Here is a 24,672-nt window from a genome sequence, read left to right as displayed (position 1 = left end):
CATTTGTGTTCTTTATTTTTGTCATCTCAGTGTACAATACATAGTTTGTATTTTTTATTAGTTTTCAGAATGATGAGACTAATTGGGTTTTATAGCCCACAGAGCACACATTTTGGCCTTTTAAGTTGTACTGATTTCAACATTTGTTTTGTTTGACTGTTTGACTCTCTGAACTTTGTTTGTTTTAACAGTGTTGTGGAAAGTGCTATGAATAAATGGCAAATTTAACACGTTTTGAGCTACATTTGACATTGTTTGAAGAAGCTTTTTTCAAACAGAATTTAACTTCCATTCATCCATTTTCTACCGCTTAATCCCTTCGGGGTCGCGGGGGGCGCTGGAGCCTATCTCAGCTTAAATAATCAAATAAATTTAATAAAAAATAACTAATTCCAGTTAATGTAAAAACTTGGCTGCTTGTTGTAGTTTTAGTTTATTTTTTTGGTGAAATGATTTGTAACCTCCATTTATGTTTTGGTTTTTTTTATTCTAGGGGGCCTGAATCATATATATGAATAGGTAGCTGGGACATGCTTCTTTAAGCTGCGTGCCTATGGCCAGCCTAAGCTAGTAGGGGCAAAGAATAAGAGTATTTTATGGTTGTCGAAGGCACAAAAACTAAAACAACAAAAAAATGCCTGCACAGTTTTCTGCACATACAGTGCATCCGGAAAGTATCCACAGTTAAAGTTAAAAAGTTAAAGTACCAATGATTGTCACACACACACTAGGTGTGGCGAGATTATTCTCTGCATTTGACCCATCACCCTTGATCACCCCCTGGGAGGTGAGGGGATCAGTGGGCAGCAGCGGTGGCCGCGCCCGGGAATCATTTTGGTGATGATTTAACCCCCAATTCCAACCCTTGATGCTGAGTGCCAAGCAGGGAGGTAATGGGTCCCATTTTTATAGTCTTTGGTATGACTCGGCCGGGATTTGAACTCACAACCTACCGATCTCAGGGCGGACACTCTAACCAGTAGGCCACTCAGAAGGCTGTTCTTCAAATTGTCCACATCTTGTTGTTACAGCCTTATTCCAAAATAGAATAAATCAACTTTTGGCCTCAAAATTATACAGACAATAACCCATATAAACAATGTGAAAATGTTTTGGGTTTTTTTGTATTTTGCAAATGTATTAAAATGTATGAACTAAAACATCACATGTATTCACAGCCCTTCTTCAGTTGATGCACCTCTGGCCGCAATTGTAGCCTCAAGTCTTTTTGAATATGATGCCACAAGCTTGGCTTTTTTTTATTGATTGAAACTTTTATTAGTATATTGCACAGTACAGTACATATTCTGTACAATTGACCACTAAATGGTAACACCCGAATAAGTTTTTCAAATTGTTTAAGTCGGGGTCCACATAAATCAATTCATGGCACACCTATCTTTGGGCAGTTTGACACATTCCTCTTTGTAGCACTTCTCAAGCTCCATCAGGTTGGATGAGAAGTCTTGGTTTTCATCCAGGATGTCTCTGTACATTACTGCATTCATCTTAGTCTAGTCAGGGAGGTGACCAAAAAGCAGATGGTCACTCTGTCAGAGCTACAGAATTCCTCTGTGGAGAGAAGAGAACCTTCCAGAAGGACACCCATCTCTGCTACAATACACCAATCAGGTCTACAGTGGCCAGACGGCAGCCATTCCTTCATAAGAAGTTTGCCAAAATGCACCTGAAAGACTCTCAGACCATAAGAAACAAAATTCTCTGGTCTGATGAGACAAAGATTGAACTCTTTGGTGTGAAAGCCAGGAGTCATGTTTGGATGAAAACCAGGCACCTCTCATCACCAGGCCAATACCATCGCTACAGTGAAGCATGGTGGTAGCAGGATCGTATTGTGGAGATGTTTTTAGCAGTATAAACTGGAAGACTAGTCAGGATAGAGGGAAAGATGAATGCAGAAATGTACAGAGACATCCTGGATGAAAACCAATTCTTCCCATCCAACCTGATGGCGCGTGAGAGGTGCTTCAAAGAGGAATGGGCGAAACTGCCCAAAGATATGTGTGCCAAGCTTGTGGCATCGTATTCAAAAATACTTGAGGCCGTAATTGCTGCCAAGGGTGCATTGAGCAAAGGCTGTGATTATTTATATAAGTGTTTTTTTTGTTTGTTTGTTTGTTTATGTTTTATATTACAAAAAAATCACATTGTCAATATGTGGTATTGCGTGTGAAAGTATGAGGGAAAAATGCATGTATTCCAATTTATAAAAAGGCTGTAACATAAGAACATGTGGAAAAAGTGAAGCGTTGTGAATACTTTCCAGATGCACTGTAGTAGCACACTATGCCGTACAGTTAAAACGAGGACACTCGGAATAACCTTTCACAGGTATTTTTTCTTTTTTTGTTCAATCAATCAATCAATCAATCAATGTTTATTTATATAGCCCTAAATCCCAAGTGTCTCAAAGTGCTGCACAAGCCACAACGACATCCTCGGTTCAGAGCCCACATAAGGCAAGGAAAAACTCACAACGCAGTGGGATGTCAATATGAATGACTATGAGAAACCTTTCATTTAATGATCTTATTTTGAATATTTATTCCCTTTTTTACATTTAGTATATTTAAATATTCATTTATAAACATTGAATACATTTCAAATATCAATAAAATTCAATTGCCTTCATCTTATAGGGTAATGTTTAGTTACACCAAGTCATGAGCGTAACACTAAGCTTCATCACTTTGACTTGTAATATCTCTAATTCTGGTGGTGTTTTATGCTTTTTTCTTTTTGGAACATGTACTATACATATAATACAATAAAGTCCCATATAAAATTATGTTTCTAGCAATACTTTAATTTTGCCTTTGAAAGTAACACTCCAATGTCCATTAGTGGAGCTGTACACTCAGAGAAATGGACATTGAAACAGAGTAGGTCTGACTTTGTAGGATATGCACAGCGAGCAGTGAACATAATGAGTTTGATTGATTGATTGATTGAAACTTTTATTAGTAGATTGCACAGTGAAGTACACATTCCGCACAATTGACCACTAAATGGTAGCACCCAAATAAGTTTTTCAACTTGTTTAAGTCGGGGTTCACTTAAATTGATTCATGATACAGATATATACTATCAGATATACTCTCATCATAATAATACAGTCATCACACAAGATAATCATCAGGGTATGTACATTGAATTATTTAATTTATTTACAATCCGGGGTGTGGGATGTGGAGGGGGGGAGGGGCGTTAGGTTTGGTTGTTATCATCACTTCAGTCATCAACAATTGAGAACAGAGAAATGGACATTGAAACAGTGTAGGTCTGACTTGGTAGGATATGTACAGCAAGTAGTGGACATAGAGAGAGAGAGAGAGAGAGAGAGAGAGAGAGAGAGAGAGAGAGAGAGAGAGAGAGAGAGAGAGAGAGAGAGAGAGAGTGAGAGAGAGAGAGAGAGAGAGAGAAAGAGAGAGAGAGAGAGAGAGAGAGAGAGAGAGAGAGAGAGAGAGAGAGAGAGAGAGAGAGAGACAGAGAGAGAGAGACAGAGAGAGAGAGAGAGAGAGAGAGAGAGAGATCAGAAGGCATAAGAAAAAGTATCTACATTTGATTATTTACGTTTGATTATTAACAAGTAGGGTGTTAGTTTAGGGTTGAAGTTGCCTGGAGGTGTACTTTTATTGCGGTTTTGAAGGAGGATAGAGATGCCCTTTCTTTAACACCTGTTGGGAGTGCATTCCATATTGATGTGGCATAGAAAGAGAATGAGTTAAGACCTTTGTTAGTTTGGAATCTGGGTTTAACGTGGTTACATACATCCATAAACGTGGACGCATGTGAAAAAGTGCAATATATTTATCTGTACAGTAAACTATTTATTTATTTATATATGCACCTTATTGCTTTTTTATCCTGCACTACCATGAGCTTATGTAACAAAATTGTGTTCTTATTTGTACTGTTAAGTTCAAATTTGAATGACAATAAAAAGGAAGTCTAAGTCTAAGTCAGTGGTTCTTAACCTGGGTTCGATCGAACCCTAGGGGTTCTGTGAGTCGGCCTCAGGGGTTCTGCAGAGCCTCCGCCGTGGAGGTCAAGACACGCCCGGCTTATCGTGTAAATAAAAACTTCTCCCTATCGGCGTATTATGGATACCCCCAAACAATGTTCCCTCTAATTTTCCATATATGTGAGTAAACGCAAAAACTCCTTGAGCATTCGGTGGAGCACATGTGGTCACACCTGCAGCACACCTGTCCCAAACCTGACTAAATAACAAGTTAAATGTTTTATTATTGTAATCAAATGACAACAGTAATTTCCATGAGATTATTTTCTAATATAGGTGTTTTGGCCCACTTACAATGACTATAACATATTGTTTTTCATGAGCTGTGTACTAGTATTATATGTCTGGGTGGGGGGTCCCACTTTGGAAATAATGTGTACCCCTTTCAGATATCGCATTTAGTTTCCACTAAAACATTCACATGTTCAGACAAGGACAAGTCACAGGTGGAGAAAATCCTCTGTGCTGAACTCTGTAGAACTTGTACCTGGCTCGCTGACAACAAGCTGTCCATACACTTGGGTAAAACGGAATCCATCCTGTTTGGGTCCCACATCAACCTTAAGAAAGTCAATGACTTCACTATAAAAGTGGGTGACATTGTTATCACCAGGAAAGATGAGGTCACCTACCTAGGTTCCACCTACCTAGAGGCTAATCTTTCCTGTGATAAAATGGCAACCAAGGTAATCAAAAAGGTCAACCAAAGAACCAGATTTCTCTATAGAATCTACTCTCTGGTCAACAAAAGCACCATGAGGATTCTAGCGGGAACTCTCGTTCAACCCTTTTTCGATTACACATGCACTTTCTGGTACCCTAGCACCTCCAAAACCCTCAAATCTAGACTCCAAACATCCCAGAACAAGCTAGTTAGATTACTTCTAGACCTCCACCCCAGATCCCACCTCACTCCTACCCACTTCTCCAAAGTGGGCTGGCTCAGGGTGGAGGACAGAGTAATACAACTTGCACTGAGCCTAGTCTATAAAATCCGCTACACCTCCCTGATACCGAAGTACATGTCAAACTACTTCCTTATGACTGCCATAACCACAACACCAGGGGGAGCTCCACTAACCACGTTAAACCCAGATTCCGATCTAATAAAGGTCTTAACTCATTCTCTTTCTATGCCATATCAATGTGGAATGCGCTCCCAACAGGTATAAAAGAAAGGGCATCTCTATCCTCCTTCAAAACCGCAATAAAAGTACACCTCCAGGCAACTTCAACCCTAAACTTACACCTTCCCCAGATTGTTAACAATCAAATGTAAACAATCAAATGTAGATACTTTTCTTATGCCTTCTGATCTCTCTCTGTCTCTCTATGTCCACTACTTGCTGTACAAATCCTGCCAAGTCAGACCTACACTGTTTCAATATCCATTTCTCTGTTCTCAATTGTTGATGACTGATGATAACAACCAAACCTAATCCCCCCCCCCACCCCCCACCACCACACCCCGAATTGTAAATAATGTAAATAATTCAATGTATACACCCTGATGATTATCTTGTGTGATGACTGTATTATGATGATAGTATATATGATAGTATATATCTGTATCATGAATCAATTTAAGTGGACCCCGACTTAAACAAGTTGAAAAACTTATTCGGGTGTTACCATTTAGTGGTCAAATTGTACGGAATATGTACTTCACTGTGCAACCTACTAATAAAAGTCTCAATCAATCAATCAATCAGTAATTTCCATGAGATTATTTTCTAATATAAGTGTTTTGGCCCACTTACAATGACTATAACATTGTTTTTCATGAGCTGTGTACTAGTATTATATGTCTGGGTGGGGGGTCCTACTTTGGAAATAATGTGTACCCCTTTCAGATATCACATTTAGTTTCCACTAAAACATTCACATGTTGCACAATGAGATGTAAACATGGCATTATGTGTACATTCCTCTATCTTTCTGTTTGCAATATATATATATATATATATATATATATATATATATATATATATATATATATATATATATATATATATATATATATATATATATATATGTATGTATATATAAGTATTTATTTAATATAATAACATCATTTTATGATTACGGTTCGGTGAATGCGCATATGAAACTGGTGGGGTTCGGTACCTCCAACAAGGTTAAGAACCACTGGTCTAAGTCTAATATACGAAGGAACAGAGGTGCAGTAACGTTGTTTTAATGATACACCCGGAAGTTGTTAAAGTTGACTTAGCCATATTCAAAATAAAAGTTGTTTAATTTTGGAAAAATGAGGCCCATCCAAGAGTGCTGACGCGATGGGAGGAGTCTGTGCTCAATGTGATGGGACTCCACCAAATGTTAGCGTGTGCGCGTGTCCGGGACGCCACGCCTCTCGTGTGTATGTGCGCGCGCGCTCCTTGCATAGCAAACCCCATACTTGGCATTCCGCCTTTTTTTCCCCAGTCAAATACATTGTAGTAGTCTCTCGTAGCGGCCATTGGGGTTAGCAAAAGTCGAAGTTTACAGGCGAGTCTGGGTCAGTGGCGGCGGAGCAGCAGAACCTTCAACAAGGTGAGCGTCCTCCCAACAAACTTTCTTTGTTGTGCGCTGCCGTGCAACTTCCACGCCGCCTCCCGCAGCCGCGCCGCCGCGCGCCTGAAGTTTTCGGATATTTGGCATGTTTGTCATTTTTCTCACCGCTGCTGTGCTGATTCAGAGTGCGGTGTTTGCTGTGGGTTGTTGTTCCGCGCTCTCCCACCGCCTCCCGCTCAGTAATGCCGGGGACTTTTTGGTCAAAAGCGTCTCCCCCAACTTTACTGGAGTTGCTGGCTAGGTATTATTAGCACATAAGCTAGCGAACTAGCATGTCTGCGCAAGCACATTAGCTGCGGCTTGTCCAGGACGTATATTTGTCAAACTAAGGCTTCAAGTAACACACTTCTAGACACTTTTCAAGTTGTGTGGCGTTGCAGTGATTTGCCGTCTTTTGTGTCGGGTTATTCCGAACCCCCGCCCTCCTTTTTCTAAAGCAAATTTACGAATAGTGTGCTTTCATTTGTATGCTAGGTCTAATCTCCGCGAATAAAGTTTTACGCCCAAGTGAAAGTGACTCGACATAAACATCAACGCAGCCTTTAATTCCGGTTTAATTCAGATTGTTAACCTATTTCATGTACCCTTAGTGTTGTGTTGTTCAGAATCGGCCATTAGGAGCTAGTTAAAGCATGACTCGTCCACAATGTCTTCTCATTCGAGCCGAAGTGGTTGTCAACGTTTGCTGAGCTCATTACTTTATTTAGTTCTGTGCTAGACTGGCCCCTCCACTGCACCAAACACCTGACTGACCCTTTGACGGTAGAGAACTGTTTAGAAAGTGAAAGGAACATGATCTGTGCATACACTCACAATGTACTATATTTGTATGCAACCCTATCTCTTAGTAATGACTCTTTATCACGTCGATGCATGTAAAGCTCTTGAACGCATCATAATTAAATTATCCCCTCAACTCCCCCCAAAATGGATTAACTCGCTGGAATAAAAAAGACAATATAACATACATCCATAAACGTGGACGCATGTGGAAAAGTGCAATATATTTTATCTGTACAGTAGGGCTGCAACTAACGATTAATTTGATAATCGATTAATCTGTCGATTATTACTTCGATTAATAATAGGATAAAAGAGACAAACTACATTTCTATCCTTTCCAGTATTTTATTGGAAACAAACAGCATACTGGCGCCATGTTCTTTCAACTTGCCAAATAAAACAAGGAAAATGTTACAAAAATGCACACTTTTGACACCCCTGCTATAGGTAATAAAAAATTAAATCTGATAAATGTATCGATAAAAAGCATGCGCGTTTTTCACAACTCTCTCGCTCTCTCTGTCTCTCCCCCTCTCTCACGAATGCTGCTGCACGCACAATTTGTTTTGTTTTTAACCCTCTTAACCCTGAACGTACATTGAAAATACACACAACCCTAACTCAAAATGAGGCATTTAAGAAACACTGCCCGACAGCCCAGCAAAAGAGGACATGTCCGGTGAAAAGAGGACGTATGGTCAGGACCTAGCCCGGTCGCTGCTAGCATCCTAGCGTCCGGTGAAACCGATCGCTGCTACGATAGACTGACCATACGTCCTCTTTTCACCGGACATGTCCTCTTTTGCGGAGCTGTTAGGGCGGAGTTTCTTAAATGCCTCAAATGTCCGGCATTTTGAGTATTGTTTACACAACGTGCAGTACGCTACTTAATATGTCCGTGTGGAAACTCGTTCGGTACACTTCCGCACCGAAACGAAACCCCCGTACCGAAACAGTTCGATACAAATACACGTATTGTTACACCCCTATTATTTTGGTTATTGTTTCTCAGCTGTTTGTAAATGTTGCAGTTTATAAATAAAGGTTAAAAAAAAAAAAGACTAGCCTCTGCGCATGCGCATAGCATAGATCCAACGAATCGATGACTAAATTAATCGCCAACTATTTTATAATCAATTTTAATCAATTTAATCGATTAGTTGTTGCAGCCCTACTGTACAGTAACCTATTTATTTATTTATATATGCACCTTACTGCTTTTTTATCCTGCACTACCATGAGCTTATGTAACAAAATGTTGTTCTTATCTGTGCTGTAAAGTTCAAATTTGAATGACAATAAAAAGAAAGTCTAAGTCTAGTCTAAAAATGCTGACCAAAATATTGGAAAACATCTTTTGTATGATGGTGGTACAGGGGTTAGTACGTGTGCCTCACAATACAAAGGTCCTGGGTTTGATCCTGCGCTCGGGATCTTTCTGTGTGGAGTTTGCATGTTCTCCCTGTGACTTCGTGGGTTCCCCCCGGGTACTCCGCAAAGACATGCACCTGGGGATAGGTTGATTGGCAACACTAAATTGGCCCTAGTGTGTGAATGTGAGTGTGAATGTTGTCTATCTGTGACGAGGTGGCGACTTGTCCAGGGTGTACCCCGCCTTCTGCCTGTGTGCAGCTGGGATAGGCTCCAGCACCCCCCGCGACCCCATGAGGGACAAGTGGTAGAAAATGGATGGATGGATCTTTGTATGATACAGAGCAGACCACTGATGTTTATGTCCTTAATACGACTTCAACAATGTCAATCATGATAGAACTTCACCAATGGCAATCAAAACTTAACATTAGTCTCTTTGATGTACAATTTTGGGCAAGCGTGGTTGTCCAGTGATTAGCACACACTGTTAATGTGCACGGAATTATTGCATAAACTTAGTTGAAACAACACTAATAAAAGGGATCGTAATTTGCAAAACCAACTTTTCGTACCAGTTGGCACCTGTTGTGTATTTGGGATCCCCATAACTCCGGAAGATTTTAATCCAAACCATGGGGTGGGAGTGGCGGAGATATTTATAAAACACTTGCCTCTTTCCAAATGGCCATTCGGAATTTGAGACTTAAAAGAGTCATATTATGATATATTTTTTTCTACATTTAAAACACTTCTTGTGGTCTACATAACATGTAATGGTGGTGCTTTGGACAACCTTTTGCATAGATTATATTTTACAGACTGTTTTCAAGCCACTTTCTGATCATATCTTCAGGATGCGCTGTTTTGTGGGTGGTCTAATGTACGTGCCTCCACTCCAACAACATCTATTCCCTGTCAGCCATGTTGTAGTTGGTAGCGCTTCCATATCGAGTCTACTGACAGATATAAGTTGGAGAGCTATATGCTACTTTATATTAGGGCTGGAAGATTATGGCAAAAATCATCGCTATTATTTTGATTGGTAATACGAAGGTCCTGGGTTCGATCCTGCGCTCGGGATCTTTCTGTGTGGAGTTTGCATGTTCTCCCCGTGACTGCGTGGATTCCCTCCGGGTACTCCGGCTTCCTCCCACCTCCAAAGACATGCACCAGGCGATAGGTTGATTGGCAACACTAAATTGGCCCTAATTTGTGTATGTGAGTGTGAATGTTGTCTGTCTATCTGTGTTGGCACAGCACCCCCGCAAACTCATAAGGGATAAGCAGTAGAAAATGGATGGATGGGTCTTTGTATGATGCAGAGCAGACCACTGCTAAAATGTTTGTGTCCTTGATACAACTTCAACAATGTCAATCATGATACAACTTCAACAATGGTAATCAAAACTTAACATTAATCTCTTTGATGTACAATTTTGGGCAAGCGTGGTTGTCCAGTGATTAGCACACACTGTTAATGTGCACAGAATGATTGCCTAAACTTAGTTGCAACAACACTAATTAAAGGGATCATAATTTGCAAAACCAACTTTTCGTACCAGTTGGCACCTGTTGTTGTGTATTTGGGATCCCCATAACTCCGGAAGATTTTAATCCAAACCATGGGGGCCGGAGATATTTATAAAACACTTGCCTCTTTCCAAATAGCCGTTTGGAATTTGAGACTTAACGGAGTGATATTATGATTTTTTTTTTCTACATTTAAAACACTTCTTGTGGTCTACATAACATGTAATGGTGGTGCTTTGGGCAACCTTTTGCATAGATTATATTTGACAGCCCGTCTTCAAGCCACTTTCTGATTATCTCTTCAGGATGCACTGTTTTGTAAATGGTAAATGGGTATACTTGTATATGCTTTTCTACCTTCAAGGTATTCAAAGCGCTTTGACACTATTTCCACATTCACCCATTCACACACACATTCACATACTGATGGCGGGAGCTGCCATGCAAGGCCCTAACCATGACCCATCAGGAGCAAGAGTGAAATGTCTTGCTCAAGGACACAACGGACGTGACGAGGTTGGTAGAAGGTGGGGATCGAACGGCCACTCTCCCAACTGCGCCACGGTGGTCTTATGTACGTGCCTCCATCTCCAACAAAAAAAAAAAACTGGGATTTATATAGCGCTTTTCTAAGTACCCAAAGTCGCTTTACATGTAGAACCCATCAATCATTCACACCTGGGGTAGACTGACGGAAGCGTGGCTACAATTTGCGCCAACGGCCCCTCCGACCACCACCTATCATTCATCATTCAGTTCACCGGTGTGAGTGGCACTGGGGGCAAAGGGTGAAGTGTCCCGCCCAAGGACACAACGGCAGCGATTTTTTGGATGGTAAGAGGCGGGGAGCGAACCTGCAACCCTCAGGTTTCTGGCACGGTTGCTCTACCCACTACGCCATACCGCCCAACGTCTTCTCCCTGTCAGCCATGTTGTAGTTTGTAGCGCTTTCATATCGAGTCTACTGACAGATATAAGTTAGAGAGCTGTATGCTACTTTATATTAGGGCTGGACAATTATGGCAAAAAAAAAAAATCGCAATTTTATTTTGATTGATATTGTAATCACAATATTTGACAAAAACAGTCTATCTTTGAATCTCAGTAAAACTAAAACAATGCTATTTGGTAATAGTAGAAGGGAAAGTCAAACACAAATACAAATAGACAGAATAGAAATTGAAAGAGTAAATGAAAGCAAATTTCTAGGTATAATGATTGATGATAAATTGAACTGGAAATCTCATGTAAAAAATATACAACATAAAGTAGCAAGAAACACGTCAATAATGAATAAAGCAAAACATGTTCTAAACCAGGGGTGGGCAATTCATTTTTACCGGGGGCCGCATGAGCAACCTGAGCACTGCTGGAGAGCCACACCGACAATATTTCAATTAAATTTTGCTCAAATTATTTTTGATTTACCGTAAGATAAATAATAATAATAATAATTTCATTTAACCTAACTTAACTTTATACAAAAGCAGATTGCTTTTTATGGTTTTATTTTTAACACTGTCTTACACAACACTTCCTGATATATAATACAATGCAAAAATGTCCATTTCTGTCACTTTATACTGCATCCTCTTTAAAAGTCCAACGTTTTTCCCTGTCAGATTTGGACAGCCATCTGTTGTCACACCTGCCAGCTAGTCCCATTTCAGTCCTAACATCTCCAAACACGCATTTACCTATGTGAACAAGTCATTACCTGTGGTTGTCTCTTTAATTGACTGCATGGCTGCCAGCTCCTCCGTGATTTGAAAGTCTGCAGTTATCCCACGTAAGAAGATGTGCAGCTGGGCGGTGTTACGTACATCGCAGCTCTCATCCAAAGACAGCGAAAAACAGTCAAAGCCGGCCGTTCTGTTATTCAGCTGAAGCTCCAAGTTTCCAGCGATGGTCTCAACCCGCCTCGTTACAGTGCGTCGGGAGAGTGACACGTTCTCAAATACGCCCCTCTTCTCCGGGCATATTAGCGCAACAGAGTCCAATAAGCACTCCTTAATAAACTCTCCGTCAGAAAACGCCTTACTTTTTCTGGCGATTTTGTGAGAAATGACGAAACTTGTCCTGATGGCTGCATCTCTGGGGGTGTGAAATTTGGCAAAAAGTCTTTTTTGGGTTTGCAGTTTTACCATCAACGCATCAGCCTCCGTTGCGCGCGCTTCATAAGACAGATTCCGGTATTTTTCCTCGTGCTTCGTCGTGTAGTGGCGATTCAAATTATATTCTTTAAACACTGCAACCTGTGTACCACAAATTAAACACACGGCTTTACCTTTAATTTCTGTAAAGAAATACTTGGCAGTCCATGTCTTGTTGAAAACACAGCATTCGTCATCAACTTTTCTCTTTTTAGCGTCTTGGGGATAACAGGGCATCACTTGTCGCTGTGCACCTTCACTCACAGGTTACACACGGACATACGCCCATAAATAACACTTTTCAAAATAAAAGCAGCACAGTTGTATTGCACGCATGACATAGATGTTTTTTTAAATTTATTTTGTAATTTGTGATTGCCGCTGTTCACATTCACTCACAATCGCGCACGAGCATACGTCCACACGGAAGTAATACAAATAAGTGAAGTGAATTATATTTATACAGCACTTTTCTCCAGTGACTCAAAGCCCTTTTACATAGTGAAACCCAATATCTAAGTTACATTTAAACCAGTGTGGGTGGCACTGGGAGCAGGTGTGTAAAGTGTCTTGCCCAAGGACACAACGGCAGTGACGAGGATGGCGGGTGCGGGGATCGAACCTGGAACCCTCAAGTCGAGCTATACCGCTTCTTCCTACTCCTTTTCTAACATGTTGAAAAGAGAAACTGGAAATTGTGATGTCATGTTGTATGCTTGCATGTTCGAAATAAACTCAAACTCAACTCAACTCAATTAATGACACGATTATTCATTAATTTGAAAACCTAAGCATTTATTGTACCATCAAAACTCAACTTTATAGTTTAAAAAAACTGATATAAATCCGTAAGGAATAAACCACAACAAGTAAAATAATATAAATAACATATATTTAAATAACAAAAGCAACATTGAGCGGTATAGCTCGGTTGGTAGAGTGGCTGTGCCAGCAACTTGAGGATTCCAGGTTCGATCCCCGCTTCTGCCAACCTAGTCACTGCTGTTGTGTTCTTGGGCAAGACACTACCAGTGTTGGGACTAACGCGTTACTAAGTAACGCGTTACTGTAACGCCGTTAGTTTCGGCGGTAACTAGTAATCTAACGCGTTATTTTTTTATATCCAGTAACTCAGTTACCGTTACTACATGATGCGTTACTGCGTTATTTTACGTTATTTTTTAATGTAGTATCGGCTAGAAACAGAAGAAGTGTCGTCCTTCTGTCTCACAAGGAAAAGAAAAGGCGTGCTTTCCTCGACCGAGGAGCGGAGCGCAGGGGAAACGTTCCTCCAGGGCCTATGTATTTCGGGGCTAACAACTTTCACTTTACCCGGCAGTGGGTCTTTACAGCTCCGGACTCGAGGGTGAATGATGAGGCCGGCGGTTTGTTGCAACTTTGCGACTTTATTGGTGTCTTACACGCAGCCATCCACCAAGCTAGAGCACCTGCACACACTAACTGTTGCGCTCCCTCACCTCTCTCGCCCACTCACTCACTGACGTCACTCACCTCACATGCTGTCATTTCTTAAAGGGCCACACGCACACACACACACACACGCTACTCTCATAACAACTAACAAGACATCATGGTGAAGTCAGAAGTCGAGTTTCTTAACAAGTTAACATGGAGACATTGTCACTACTTTTCTTTTGTCGAGCACAAAGAAAATAACAGTTTAGTTAAATGTAAGTTGTGTCTTGGATCAAAGATCCCATCTACTTAAAGTTAAAGTGACAATGATTGTCACACACACACTAGGTGTGGTGAAATTATTCTCTGCATTTGACCCATAACCCTTGATCACCCCCTGGGAGGTGAGGGGAGCAGTGAGTAGCAACAGTGACCGCACCCGGGAATACTGCCCAAAACAGCAATTCAAATCTGCTGAAACAGCTACATAAATGTAAACGGGATATACTTGTATAGCTTTTCTACCTTTTTCAGGAACTCAAAGCGCTTTGACACTATTTCCACATTCACACACACATTCACACACTGATGGCGGGAGCTGCCATGCAAGGCACTAACCAGGACCCATCAGGAGCAAGGTTGAAGTGTCTTGCTCAAGGACACAACAAACGTGACTAGGTTGGTAGAAGGTGGGGATTGAACCAGTAACCCTCAGATTGCTGGCACGGCCACTCTCCCAACTTCGCCACGCCACATAAGCAACATGCTTTGACGAAGCTAGTAAAGAGAGACACAGACTCCGATGCCACTTCACCTCCACCTAAGGATATTAACGGAGGCAATGCTAGCCAGGACAATATTGATAGAGCCATTGCAGCGTATGTGCTAGAAGACATGCAGGCTATTTCTACAGTGGAGTCACCCGTTTTCTGGCAGCTAAATAGCATGATACCGGCGTCAAACAACAAATGGCACAGAAAACATGTTCCAAGTACCTGGACAGTGAGTACATAAACATGGAAAGCGAGCTAAAGAAAACACTCCAAACTCTGCCTCTGCTCATCATTGAAGGTACACACTGTCAATTCTCTTATATACTATTTCATTCTAGACTTCTAGAGTGTTTGATTATCACATCACTCTAAATGTATAGACTATAAAGTTCACAAACATAAAGAGGGATGCTAGTGGGCCAGGCCAATCTTTCATTTTCTCTAAACTAAAACTGGGGAAATGTGTAGAGTCTTCTGGGCTTCACTACAGTGTTGATCTCCTGAATACATGATTTTATTTCACAATTCCTTGAGAGAGAAAAAATGCCTGATTAGGCTTTGTGTATGTCATGTGTGCCTTCCTTGGGTGAAGCCAGCTTTACAGCTATGTTGTTATTATGCGGTTTGTTACTTATGTATGTTATGTTGCAGCTATTTCAAATAGTTTTGTTAATTTGTTGTGGCCTGAAATAAATTGGCCCTTTGAAACATATCTTTGTCTTTGTGTGTTGTATGTAGACCACATTGCTTAGCAGAGTTCAGTGATGCAAATGCATGTCAAGTTGATCAACACATTGTATTATTCTCCAGTGCAATAACAGTACTGAAACGAAGGCTAAAAGGGCATTAATGGGAGCCTTAAAAAAAGGAGAAAAAAATAAGTAACTAAATAGTTACTTTTCACAGTAACGCATTACGTTTTGGTGTAAGTAACTGAGTTAGTAACTGAGTTACTTTTGAAATAAAGTAACTAGTAACTGTAACTAGTTACTGGTTTTCAGTAACTAACCCAACACTGGACACTACCCACCTGCTCCCAGTGCCACCCACAGTGGTTTAAAAAAAAAAAAATTAACTTAGATATTGGGTTTCACAATGTAAAGCGCTTTGAGTCACTAGAGAAAAGTGCTATATAAATATAATACACTAATTCACAATATTGGGGCAGCATTGCTCACTTGGTAGAGGGGCTGTGCCAGCAACTTGAGGGTTCCAGGTTTGATTCCCACCTCTGCCATTCTAGTCACTGCGGTTGTGTCCTTGGGCAAGACACTTTACCCTTTCTCCCAGTGCCACCCACACTGGTTTAAATGTAGCTTATATATGTAGATAATGGGTTTCACTATGTTAAGCGCTTGAGTCTCTTGAAAAAAAGAGTGATATAAATATAATTCACTTCACTTCAATACAAAAAACAATAACGTTTAGTTTTTCCAGTTTGTTTTTAATTCAGTTTTTAACATTACTTATTTTACCACCATATGTGTGTATTTTGTCTCAAATACATTTTATAAAATCCTCACATTTTTGGTGTAAAACATATTTGGACAATTTTGAGCAGTATTTTAGGTCAAAGTACAATAATTAAGTAAATGTATCAATAAGTGCTTCAAGTACATGATGCTTGTGCAAGGTACTTTTTTAAATCCCTTATTTTGTTAGCGCAGTCAGACCGGGTGTGGCGCACCACGCTATTATTGTGAAGGAGGGAAGTGTGCTGTGCTGCTATTGTCAGCTTGACGAGAGGCGACTTGAGGCTGTAAAAAAAAAAAGGGCTAGCCTCTCAAGTTGCGACCACTGTTTGTAGATTAATGTAACATCCATGATGTCGTTACAACACAAGCAGATGAGATGTATTGTGGGTGTATGGATTGTTCTTGCTAGCTTTAGCTTCGTAGTTTCGTCTCTGTTTCAAGTGGCCGCCTCAGCATTTTTGAGTTCAGGACGGCCGGCGTTTGAGTGTGTCGGGGATAAATGAGCACTACCGGACACATTATTTTGCCAAATAAATGTCTCTTCTCCTCACAATGACAACATTTCACTTAAATTTATGTCAATTTCCCTGATATTATTTGGCGTTGAAAAGCAAATTTAGTTTTATTGGCCAATTATGTGACTCTGTCTGCGGTTACGTGAACCAGAAAATCATATGCCTTACTTTTTTAATTGAGTTTAGTGGTTATTGATAAGGAACACTAGCATTGTGTCAAATAAAAATAGCAACTATGGTGACATCCCAAAGTTCCAGTAGACATGCTCTTTTTTCACTCATTCTCTCTTCATCTGTTTCACTGTCACAAGCTCCGGATATTGTATGTATATTTTCATAATCGTAAGAAGTCATCGAAATTGAAATTAAAATTTTCCAATCCTACTTTGTATTAGAAATGGCAACAGCAGAGGATGCATGTGCATGTACGAGCCAGTCTGCCCCACAAGGGAATAGATAAAAGGGGGCTTATTGACTGCAGTGTCGTACTACAATGGGGGACTTGCGCAAAGCTTTCCAACGTCATCCAGTTGTAGGCAATACGTTTCTCAAATGTCTCTATCCTTTTGTGGGGCAGACTGGCTTGTACATGCATGCTAAAATCATCCGCTGTTGCCATTTCTAATAAAAGCATCACATAGTTCTAACTTATAAATGTCAGTAGCTACGTGTGCATGGGCAACATTTATTTAATCTCATCATAATTCGGATTACAATTTTACAGTGTACATGATAGAGATGCGCGGTTTGCGGGCACAACCGCGGAGTCCGCGGATTATCCGCGGATCGGGCGGATGAAATAAAAAAAAATAAGATTTTATCCGCGGTCGGGTCGGGCGGATTAATTAATTATTTTTTTTTGCGGGTGGCAGTTAAACCAATTCGGAAATATATATACATAGTTAAATGTTGTTACCCACATATGAAAAACGAGCAGGCACCTGCTTAAGGCTGAAACGGGGGGTGCGGGGGGAGTTGTGTGCATGTAGCGTGCTTAGTCTGGAGGCTAAATACACACGGTGTTTTGTGTAACTGACTGTTGTTTAGTATATGTATCTTGGTGCATTTATGTTGAGACAATTTATTTAAAATCTGTTTTAACTTAAAGGGAAAAGATGTGTCCATTTTCTTGCACTTGTTTAATGGTTAAGAGTTTGATTGCCTAATTAATAATTGTAAATTATGGGATTGATAATTGATTGATTTTTTACAGCATGTTAATCTTGTGGTGTTTTGTCCTTAGAGGTTTTTCACCTACTAAAGAAGCTAAAGGCTACTAAAGGCTACTAAATACAGCTAATGACAGCTAAAGAAACTAAAGTCTACTAAAGTCTACTAACACTGCTAAAGACTGCTAAAAAGACTAAAGAAGAAAAAAGAAGCTGTTTCTTGGTTGGAAAAACTGTTGCAAACTAAAGGAAAATAAAAGGAAAAGGTAACTACGGTCTGGTCTTTTGAGTGAAATCCAGAAGCCACATTTAGCATTGGTACATCCCTTCAAGTGTGGGATAAGCACAGCGAAAAAAGCAAAACACTTGACAGTTGTTGTATGCACACTGTGTGGAGCGGAAATGGCCTATCATAGCAGCACAACGGCTATGAAGGAACATTTGAAAAGAAAACACCCGACAGAGTTCTTGCCATCACCATCAACTAGTCAATCGTCCGCGTGAGTATACGTTGTCATCATTACACAAAAACATGAATGTGTCATTTGTATCTGCGTTGTAAATTCATAAACTAAAACACAGTTTCGCTCTGAGAGGCGCGTTTGGCGTGCCTGTTCAGTGTTTACAAAGACGCTAACGTTAATTAGTTGTGCAAATACCTTTTACAACATTAACAGTTACATATACTATGTACAAACCAACAATTAACTTTCACTTTAATCATACTATCATTGTTGTGTTATTAAGCAAAATAAGCAATAATTTAACTTTTGTTGAAATGTTTACACTGTTACAGAATATTTCGTTTTGCACTTTTTTGTATTGGATGTTTATCTTTATTTTTGTACATTTTAAAGCAAAATAAGCAATACTTTTACTTTTGAAATGCTTATACTATTGCAGAATATTAAGATTTGCACTGGCTGTTTACTTTTATATTTCCACATTAAAAAGCAAATAAGCTACTTTTAATTTTGTTAAATGTTAAAAGTTTTAAATGTTTACATTGTTACAGAATATTTTGTCATGTTGTTGTCAATGTTGACTGAGTGGCCATACTTTTTTTTTTGTAAATAAGTCATGCCTTTTGAAAAAACTGGCCTAAATTTATTTTTTCATCTTTATTTTAAATAAAAAAATAATCGGTAAAAGGAAAAATAATCTATAGATTAATCGAAAAAATAATCTATAGATTAACCGATTAATCGAAAAAATAATCTATAGATTAATCGATAGAAAAATAATCGTTAGCTGCAGCCTTACACCTGCTGCATATGCCACAACAGAAGAAAAAAAAAGAAAAGAGATGGACACTTTTACGGAGCGGAGAAGGGACACCTCGCCGGGGTCCGGGACCGAGGCCCCTTCCCCCGAGAGGGCCCCACCGGGAGCCGTAGCTGAGGCGATCCGCGAGAAGGGCCCGACGCACGTCCAGGGTCACTACCGCGCCCACCGCACCGACACCCCGCCTCGTCTGCCTTCGCCGCGGCCGGCGTCACGCGCAGCAGGTAAGCAGCTAACCTGCCCGCCACCCCCGTGGCCGGGGGCTCGTAACATGGGTCACTCCGCGCGCTCCGCCCGCGCAGCTTACCTGCCCGCCACCCCTGTTGCCGGGGGCGCGCAACAGGGGTCACTCCGCGCGCAGTGCGCTCACGAAAGGGGTGGGGCTCACCCTGGTTTATATAGAGAGCAGGACGGTGGCCATGGAAGTCGGAACCCGCTAAGGAGTGTGTAACAACCCACCTGCCGAATCAACTAGCCCTGAAAATGGATGGCGCTGGAGCGTGGGCCCATACCTGGCCGTCGCCGGCAGCGAGACGCGCTTGGAGGTGCGCTCAGCGCGGCTCCCATATGATTGCGCACTGGTGTGCGTCTGGGTCGTGACAGCGTGGCACGCGAAAGTCTGTGCTGCATTGGATCAGTCTCCTTTCTTTAACAGGCAAAAGCTTTATAACCTCACCATACCTGCCAACTTTTGAAATCAGAAAAACCTAGTAGCCAGGGTCCAAGGGCCGCAGGCCCCGGTAGGTCCAGGACAAAGTCCTGGTGGGGGGTTCAGGGCTTCGCCCCCCGACGCAAAATGATTATTAGCATTCAGACAGGTTAAAATGTTGCTAAAACCATCACTTTTCTATCAGTCACAGTGACTTTTCAAAACAAAAATATTACAGCAAAAATCATATGGGTTGATTGGCATGTTTATTCTGTAAGCTAACTTCAATAGTTTGAAATTATTTTGACAGTTAATGCCAGTTATCCTGTCAACCTTTCACAAGACTTCAATTTGTTAATTGAAAGTATAAACAGTATAAACACTTTTTACAGTAAACAAATGGTAAAACAGTACTAAACAATTCCATTAAAAAAAAAATTGGTGTCATTATTAACTTTCTGTCCAAGCTTGTATAATCTACTGCCTTGTTCAATTGTAAAAAATATTCTGTGCCTAAAATTCACATTTCTATCACAATTATCATACTGTAAACATGGTAAGCTAACTTCATTAAAATTAATAGTCCTGTCAATAGCATGGAATTACAATTCAAATGTAGTTTTTTTGTAAGCCTTTCAAAAGAATTCAAAATATGAAAAATTAATGAAAATTAATTTAAGCCATCAGACACTTGAAAAGTGGCACATCACATCTCTAATGTAATCATTTGAACTTTTCAACAGAAATAGCACTGCAAAAATATTAAGGACATACTTCTGTATTTTGGTAGTTATGCTGTCAACATTTAACAAGATTTCTTCAACTTGGACTTGAAAGCATAAATAGTATAAACACTTTTAACAGTATGTCGTGCTGTGAAATACAGCCGACAGGATTGCGCACCAAACACGAAGCAAGGCCAAAGCGCACGCGCGCATGGTGCAGGAGAACAAAGGACTTCTTTCATTTAAGGTTTGTGATAAACCATCAAACTCATTCGTTAAAAGGACTCTATAGTAATATAAAGCAAATTTTTCTGGACATTATCATGCAAGAAAAGTTTATTTTTGGGACCGCGATCACCGCGTAATGATTTTTAAAGGTTGCATTACAAACATTTAACTGTCCCATGTGATCAGCCAGTGCGATTGGAAATCCATGCTCAATTATTGCCTCCGTAAATAAAACTTCGGGCGGGTGTGGGCGGATGGCGGGCGGGTGCAGTTCTGATCAAACGTTACATCGGGTGGATGGCGGATGGTTGACGACTTTCTGACGCGGTTGCGGATGAAATAAATTGCCTATCCGCGCATCTCTAGTACATGAACCCTGAAAAAAATTATCCAATTATGACATGCTTTTTCATTCATCACACCTTAAAGGGGTACTGCACTATTTTTGGGAATTTTGCAATCATTATGAGAGACAAAACCACACCCCCCTTTTTTTTTTTTTAAAGATGATTAAAAAAAAAGCTCGAAAGATGCAGCTAATGGGACTCACTGGTAGGGATGATGTTCGAAAACCGGTTCTCCCGATGCTTCGATAAGAAAAGAACCGATTCCATGGATTCGAATCCCTTTTTGAGAACCGGTTCCCGTTATCGAAGCCACTATACTGTATTTCCGCGACCATAGGGCGTACCGTATTAAAAGGCGCCGTGTCAGTTACGGGTGCTATTTCTGTATTTAACGCATAAATCAGGCGCAGCATATTTTTGGGCGCAGGCATGGTTAAACATACGCTAGCTGAAAACATACACTAGCATGCATGGACGCTGTTTTAAAAAGGCAGCAGGAGCAAAACTGAGTTCGGTTGTACTTTATTGAAGTATTTATCAATGTACCGGTATTCACATTATTTTTTGATCAATCCTCATCCACAAATCCATCAAAGTCCTCATCTTCTGTGTCCGAAATGAACAGCTGGGCAAGTTCTCCATCAAACACGCCAGATTCCCTCTCCTAATTTTCAAAGTCAGTCTCGTTGTCCATTAGCATAGCAAGCTAGCACAATAGTAAAAGCCGACTTCTCTTGCCTCGTTGTGCGTATCGATTCGCTACCGTGCTGGTCCCCTTCTTCTCCACAGTGTGCTTCACCGGGATGTCGAAAGTGAGCGGCACCTCGTCCATGTTGGTGATGTGTTTGTGGTCAATTTTTTTATTTACAACGCACATAGCAGCACTATATGCTCACAGGGGGCGTGTCTTTAGCGTCCTTTCACACCTCAAACCTTCATCCTTTAACGTCCGCATGCTGTCCTCAGTCACGTCCGCCTTTCCTCCATATAAACAGCGTGCCGGCCCAGTCACATAACATCTACGGCTTTTGGAACTCAGTGCACACACAAGGTGCGCACACAACAACCTATCTGGATTTGATAAGAGATTCGATTAAGAATCTGTTCTATAAGAGGATTCGATAATGGCATCGACATCGATAATTTCTTAACAAACATCATCCCTACTCACTGGTGTAGCCTTCAAAGCCCTCTAAAACAACTTCAAAACCATCCAGCAGTGTTGTATGTATACAGTGCAAGTCTATATATAATGTAGTAACAGACACGTTCATAACAACATGTAATATGTTGATTATTTACCGTATTTTGATAGTTTTATTAATTTCCAGGAAGGGAATAAGCGGTAGGAAATGGATGGATGGATGGATGATTTATTCTACGCATTGATTTCTGTTTCCATAGCACTGCACGTCCGACTTCTGGAAGCAAATGTTTGTTCCTACTTCCAGAATCAAACACAAGTGTGTTTTCTAATCATGGCAGACTTGGTAACAAACAACGATTTTTGGGCAAATGAGGATTTACAACCTTATACTTTTGAAGCTAAATACATTGCTGCTTATAGAAGCGAGCATGAAGGAAGAATGAGACGTTGGAGCAGTCGGAAGCCCGGAGAAGGGGATGAAAGTGATTTTGAGGCTATAAATATGGAACTTGAAGCCAAGCTATTTCGACATACTGTAAATGGATTGCTTATCCAAAACCAACAAAAAACGTCCCCGGCCAGCTCGACCAGAAGAACAACTGTCCATCAAGTGAGTCACTTTAATATCGATCATGATACACGCTAGAGATGCGCGGATAGGCAATTATTTCATCCGCAACCGCATCAGAAAGTCGTCAACCATCCGCCATCCACCCGATCTAACATTTGATCAGAACCGCACCCGCCCGCACCCGCCCGTTGTTATATATCTAATATAGACGATGCAAGGTATTAGTGAGGTTATAAAGCTTTTGCCTGTTAAAGAAAGGAGACTGATCCAATGCAGCACAGACATTCGCGTGCCACGCTGTCATGACCCAGACGCACACCAGTGCGCAATCATATGAGAGCCGCGCTGAGCGCAACTCCAAGCGCGTCTCGCTGCCGGCGACGGCCGGGTATGGGCCCGACGCTCCAGCGCCATCCATTTTCAGGGCTAGTTGATTCGGCAGGTGGGTTGTTACACACTCCTTAGCGGGTTCCAACTTCCATGGCCACCGTCCTGCTGTCTATATCAACCAGGGTGAGCCCCACCCCTTTCGTGAGCGCACTGCGCGCGGAGTGACCCCTGTTACGCGCCCCCGGCAACAGGGGTGGCGGGCAGGTAAGCTGCGCGGGCGGAACGCGCGGAGTGACCCCTGTTACGAGCCCCCGGCCACGGGGGTGGCGGGCAGGTAAGCTGCTTACCTGCTGCGCGTGAAGGCGGACGAGGCGGGGTGTCGGTGCGGTGGGCGCGGTGGTGACCCTGGACGTGCGTCGGGCCCTTCTCGCGGATCGCCTCAGCTACGGCTCCCGGTGGGGCCCTCTCAAGGGAAGGGGCCTCGGTCCCGGACCCCGGCGAGGCGTCCCTTCTCCGCTCCGTAAAAGTGTCCATCTCTTTTTTTTTTTTTTTTTCTTCTGTTGTGGCATATGCAGCAGGTGCCTGCTCGTTTTTCGTATGTGGGTAACAACATTTAACTATGTACCGTATTTCCCGCACCATAAGCCGCCCTGGGTTATAAGCCGCGCCTTCAATGAACGGCATATTTCAAAACTTTGTCCACCTATAAGCCGCCCCGGGTTATAAGCTGCATCTAACTGCGCTAAAGGGAATGTCAAAAAAACAGTCAGATAGGTCAGTCAAACTTTAATAATATATTAAAAACCAGCGTTCTAACAACTCTGTTCACTCCCAAAATGTACGGTAATGTGCAAATGTGCAATCACAAACATAGTAAAATTCAAAATAGCGCAGAGCAATAGCAACATCAATAACTTAATGTTGCTCGAACGTTAATGTCACAACACACAAAATAAACATTTAAAGCTCACTTTCTGAAATTATTCCTCATCCATAAATCCCTCGAATTCTTCTTCAGTGTCTGAATTAAAAAGTTGGGCGAATACGGCATCCAAAATGGCCGGCTCCGTCTGGTGGAAGTCATCAGAGTCAGTGTCGCTGTTGTTGTCCAGCAGTTCCGTGAATCCTGCCTTCCGGAAAGCTCGGACCACAGTTGAGACTGATATATCCGCCCAGGCATTTACAATCCACTGGCAGATGTTGGCGTATGTCGTCCGGCGCTGTCTCCCTGTCTTAGTGGCGCAGGTCATCTTGTTGCTTCCTCTACCTACGCACCATTTATGTTCAATTCTCTTGCTGCTGCTCTATTTCCGTGTTCTACTGCGTGACTTATTGCCTTGAGTTTGAATTCTGCGTTGTACGCGTGTCTCTTAATAGGAGCCATTTTGTGGTCTTTACAGATGTAAACACACAAATGAAATGAAACGTAATATCCGCGCGCTTCTTCTTCTACGGGGGCGGGTGGTTGCTTACAGTAGAAGAAGAAGCGCTTCCTCTTCTATGGGGGCGGGTGCTTACCTTGGCGGTTGCTTACCGTAGAAGAAGAAGCGCTTCCTCTTCTACGGGGAAAAAAGATGGCGGCTG

General features: G+C 41.4%; 1 protein-coding gene across 1 annotated transcript in view; it reads left to right on the top strand.

The window, feature by feature from the left end:
• The first annotated feature begins 6,342 nt into the window (after positions 1-6,342).
• Positions 6,343-24,672, top strand: part of tead3a (TEA domain family member 3 a) — a 56,611-nt gene continuing 38,281 nt past the window's right edge. The window contains exons 1-2 of the mRNA XM_061969339.2: positions 6,343-6,429; positions 6,535-6,598. Coding sequence (XP_061825323.2) covers positions 6,343-6,429; positions 6,535-6,598 — 151 coding nt within the window. The remainder of the gene's footprint in view (positions 6,430-6,534; positions 6,599-24,672) is intronic.

This window comes from Nerophis lumbriciformis, linkage group LG01 (genome assembly GCF_033978685.3).
Source record: "Nerophis lumbriciformis linkage group LG01, RoL_Nlum_v2.1, whole genome shotgun sequence".
Taxonomy (NCBI): domain Eukaryota; kingdom Metazoa; phylum Chordata; class Actinopteri; order Syngnathiformes; family Syngnathidae; genus Nerophis; species Nerophis lumbriciformis.
Note: the sequence above shows the minus strand (reverse complement) of the source record. Positions and strands in the feature narration are given on the sequence as shown.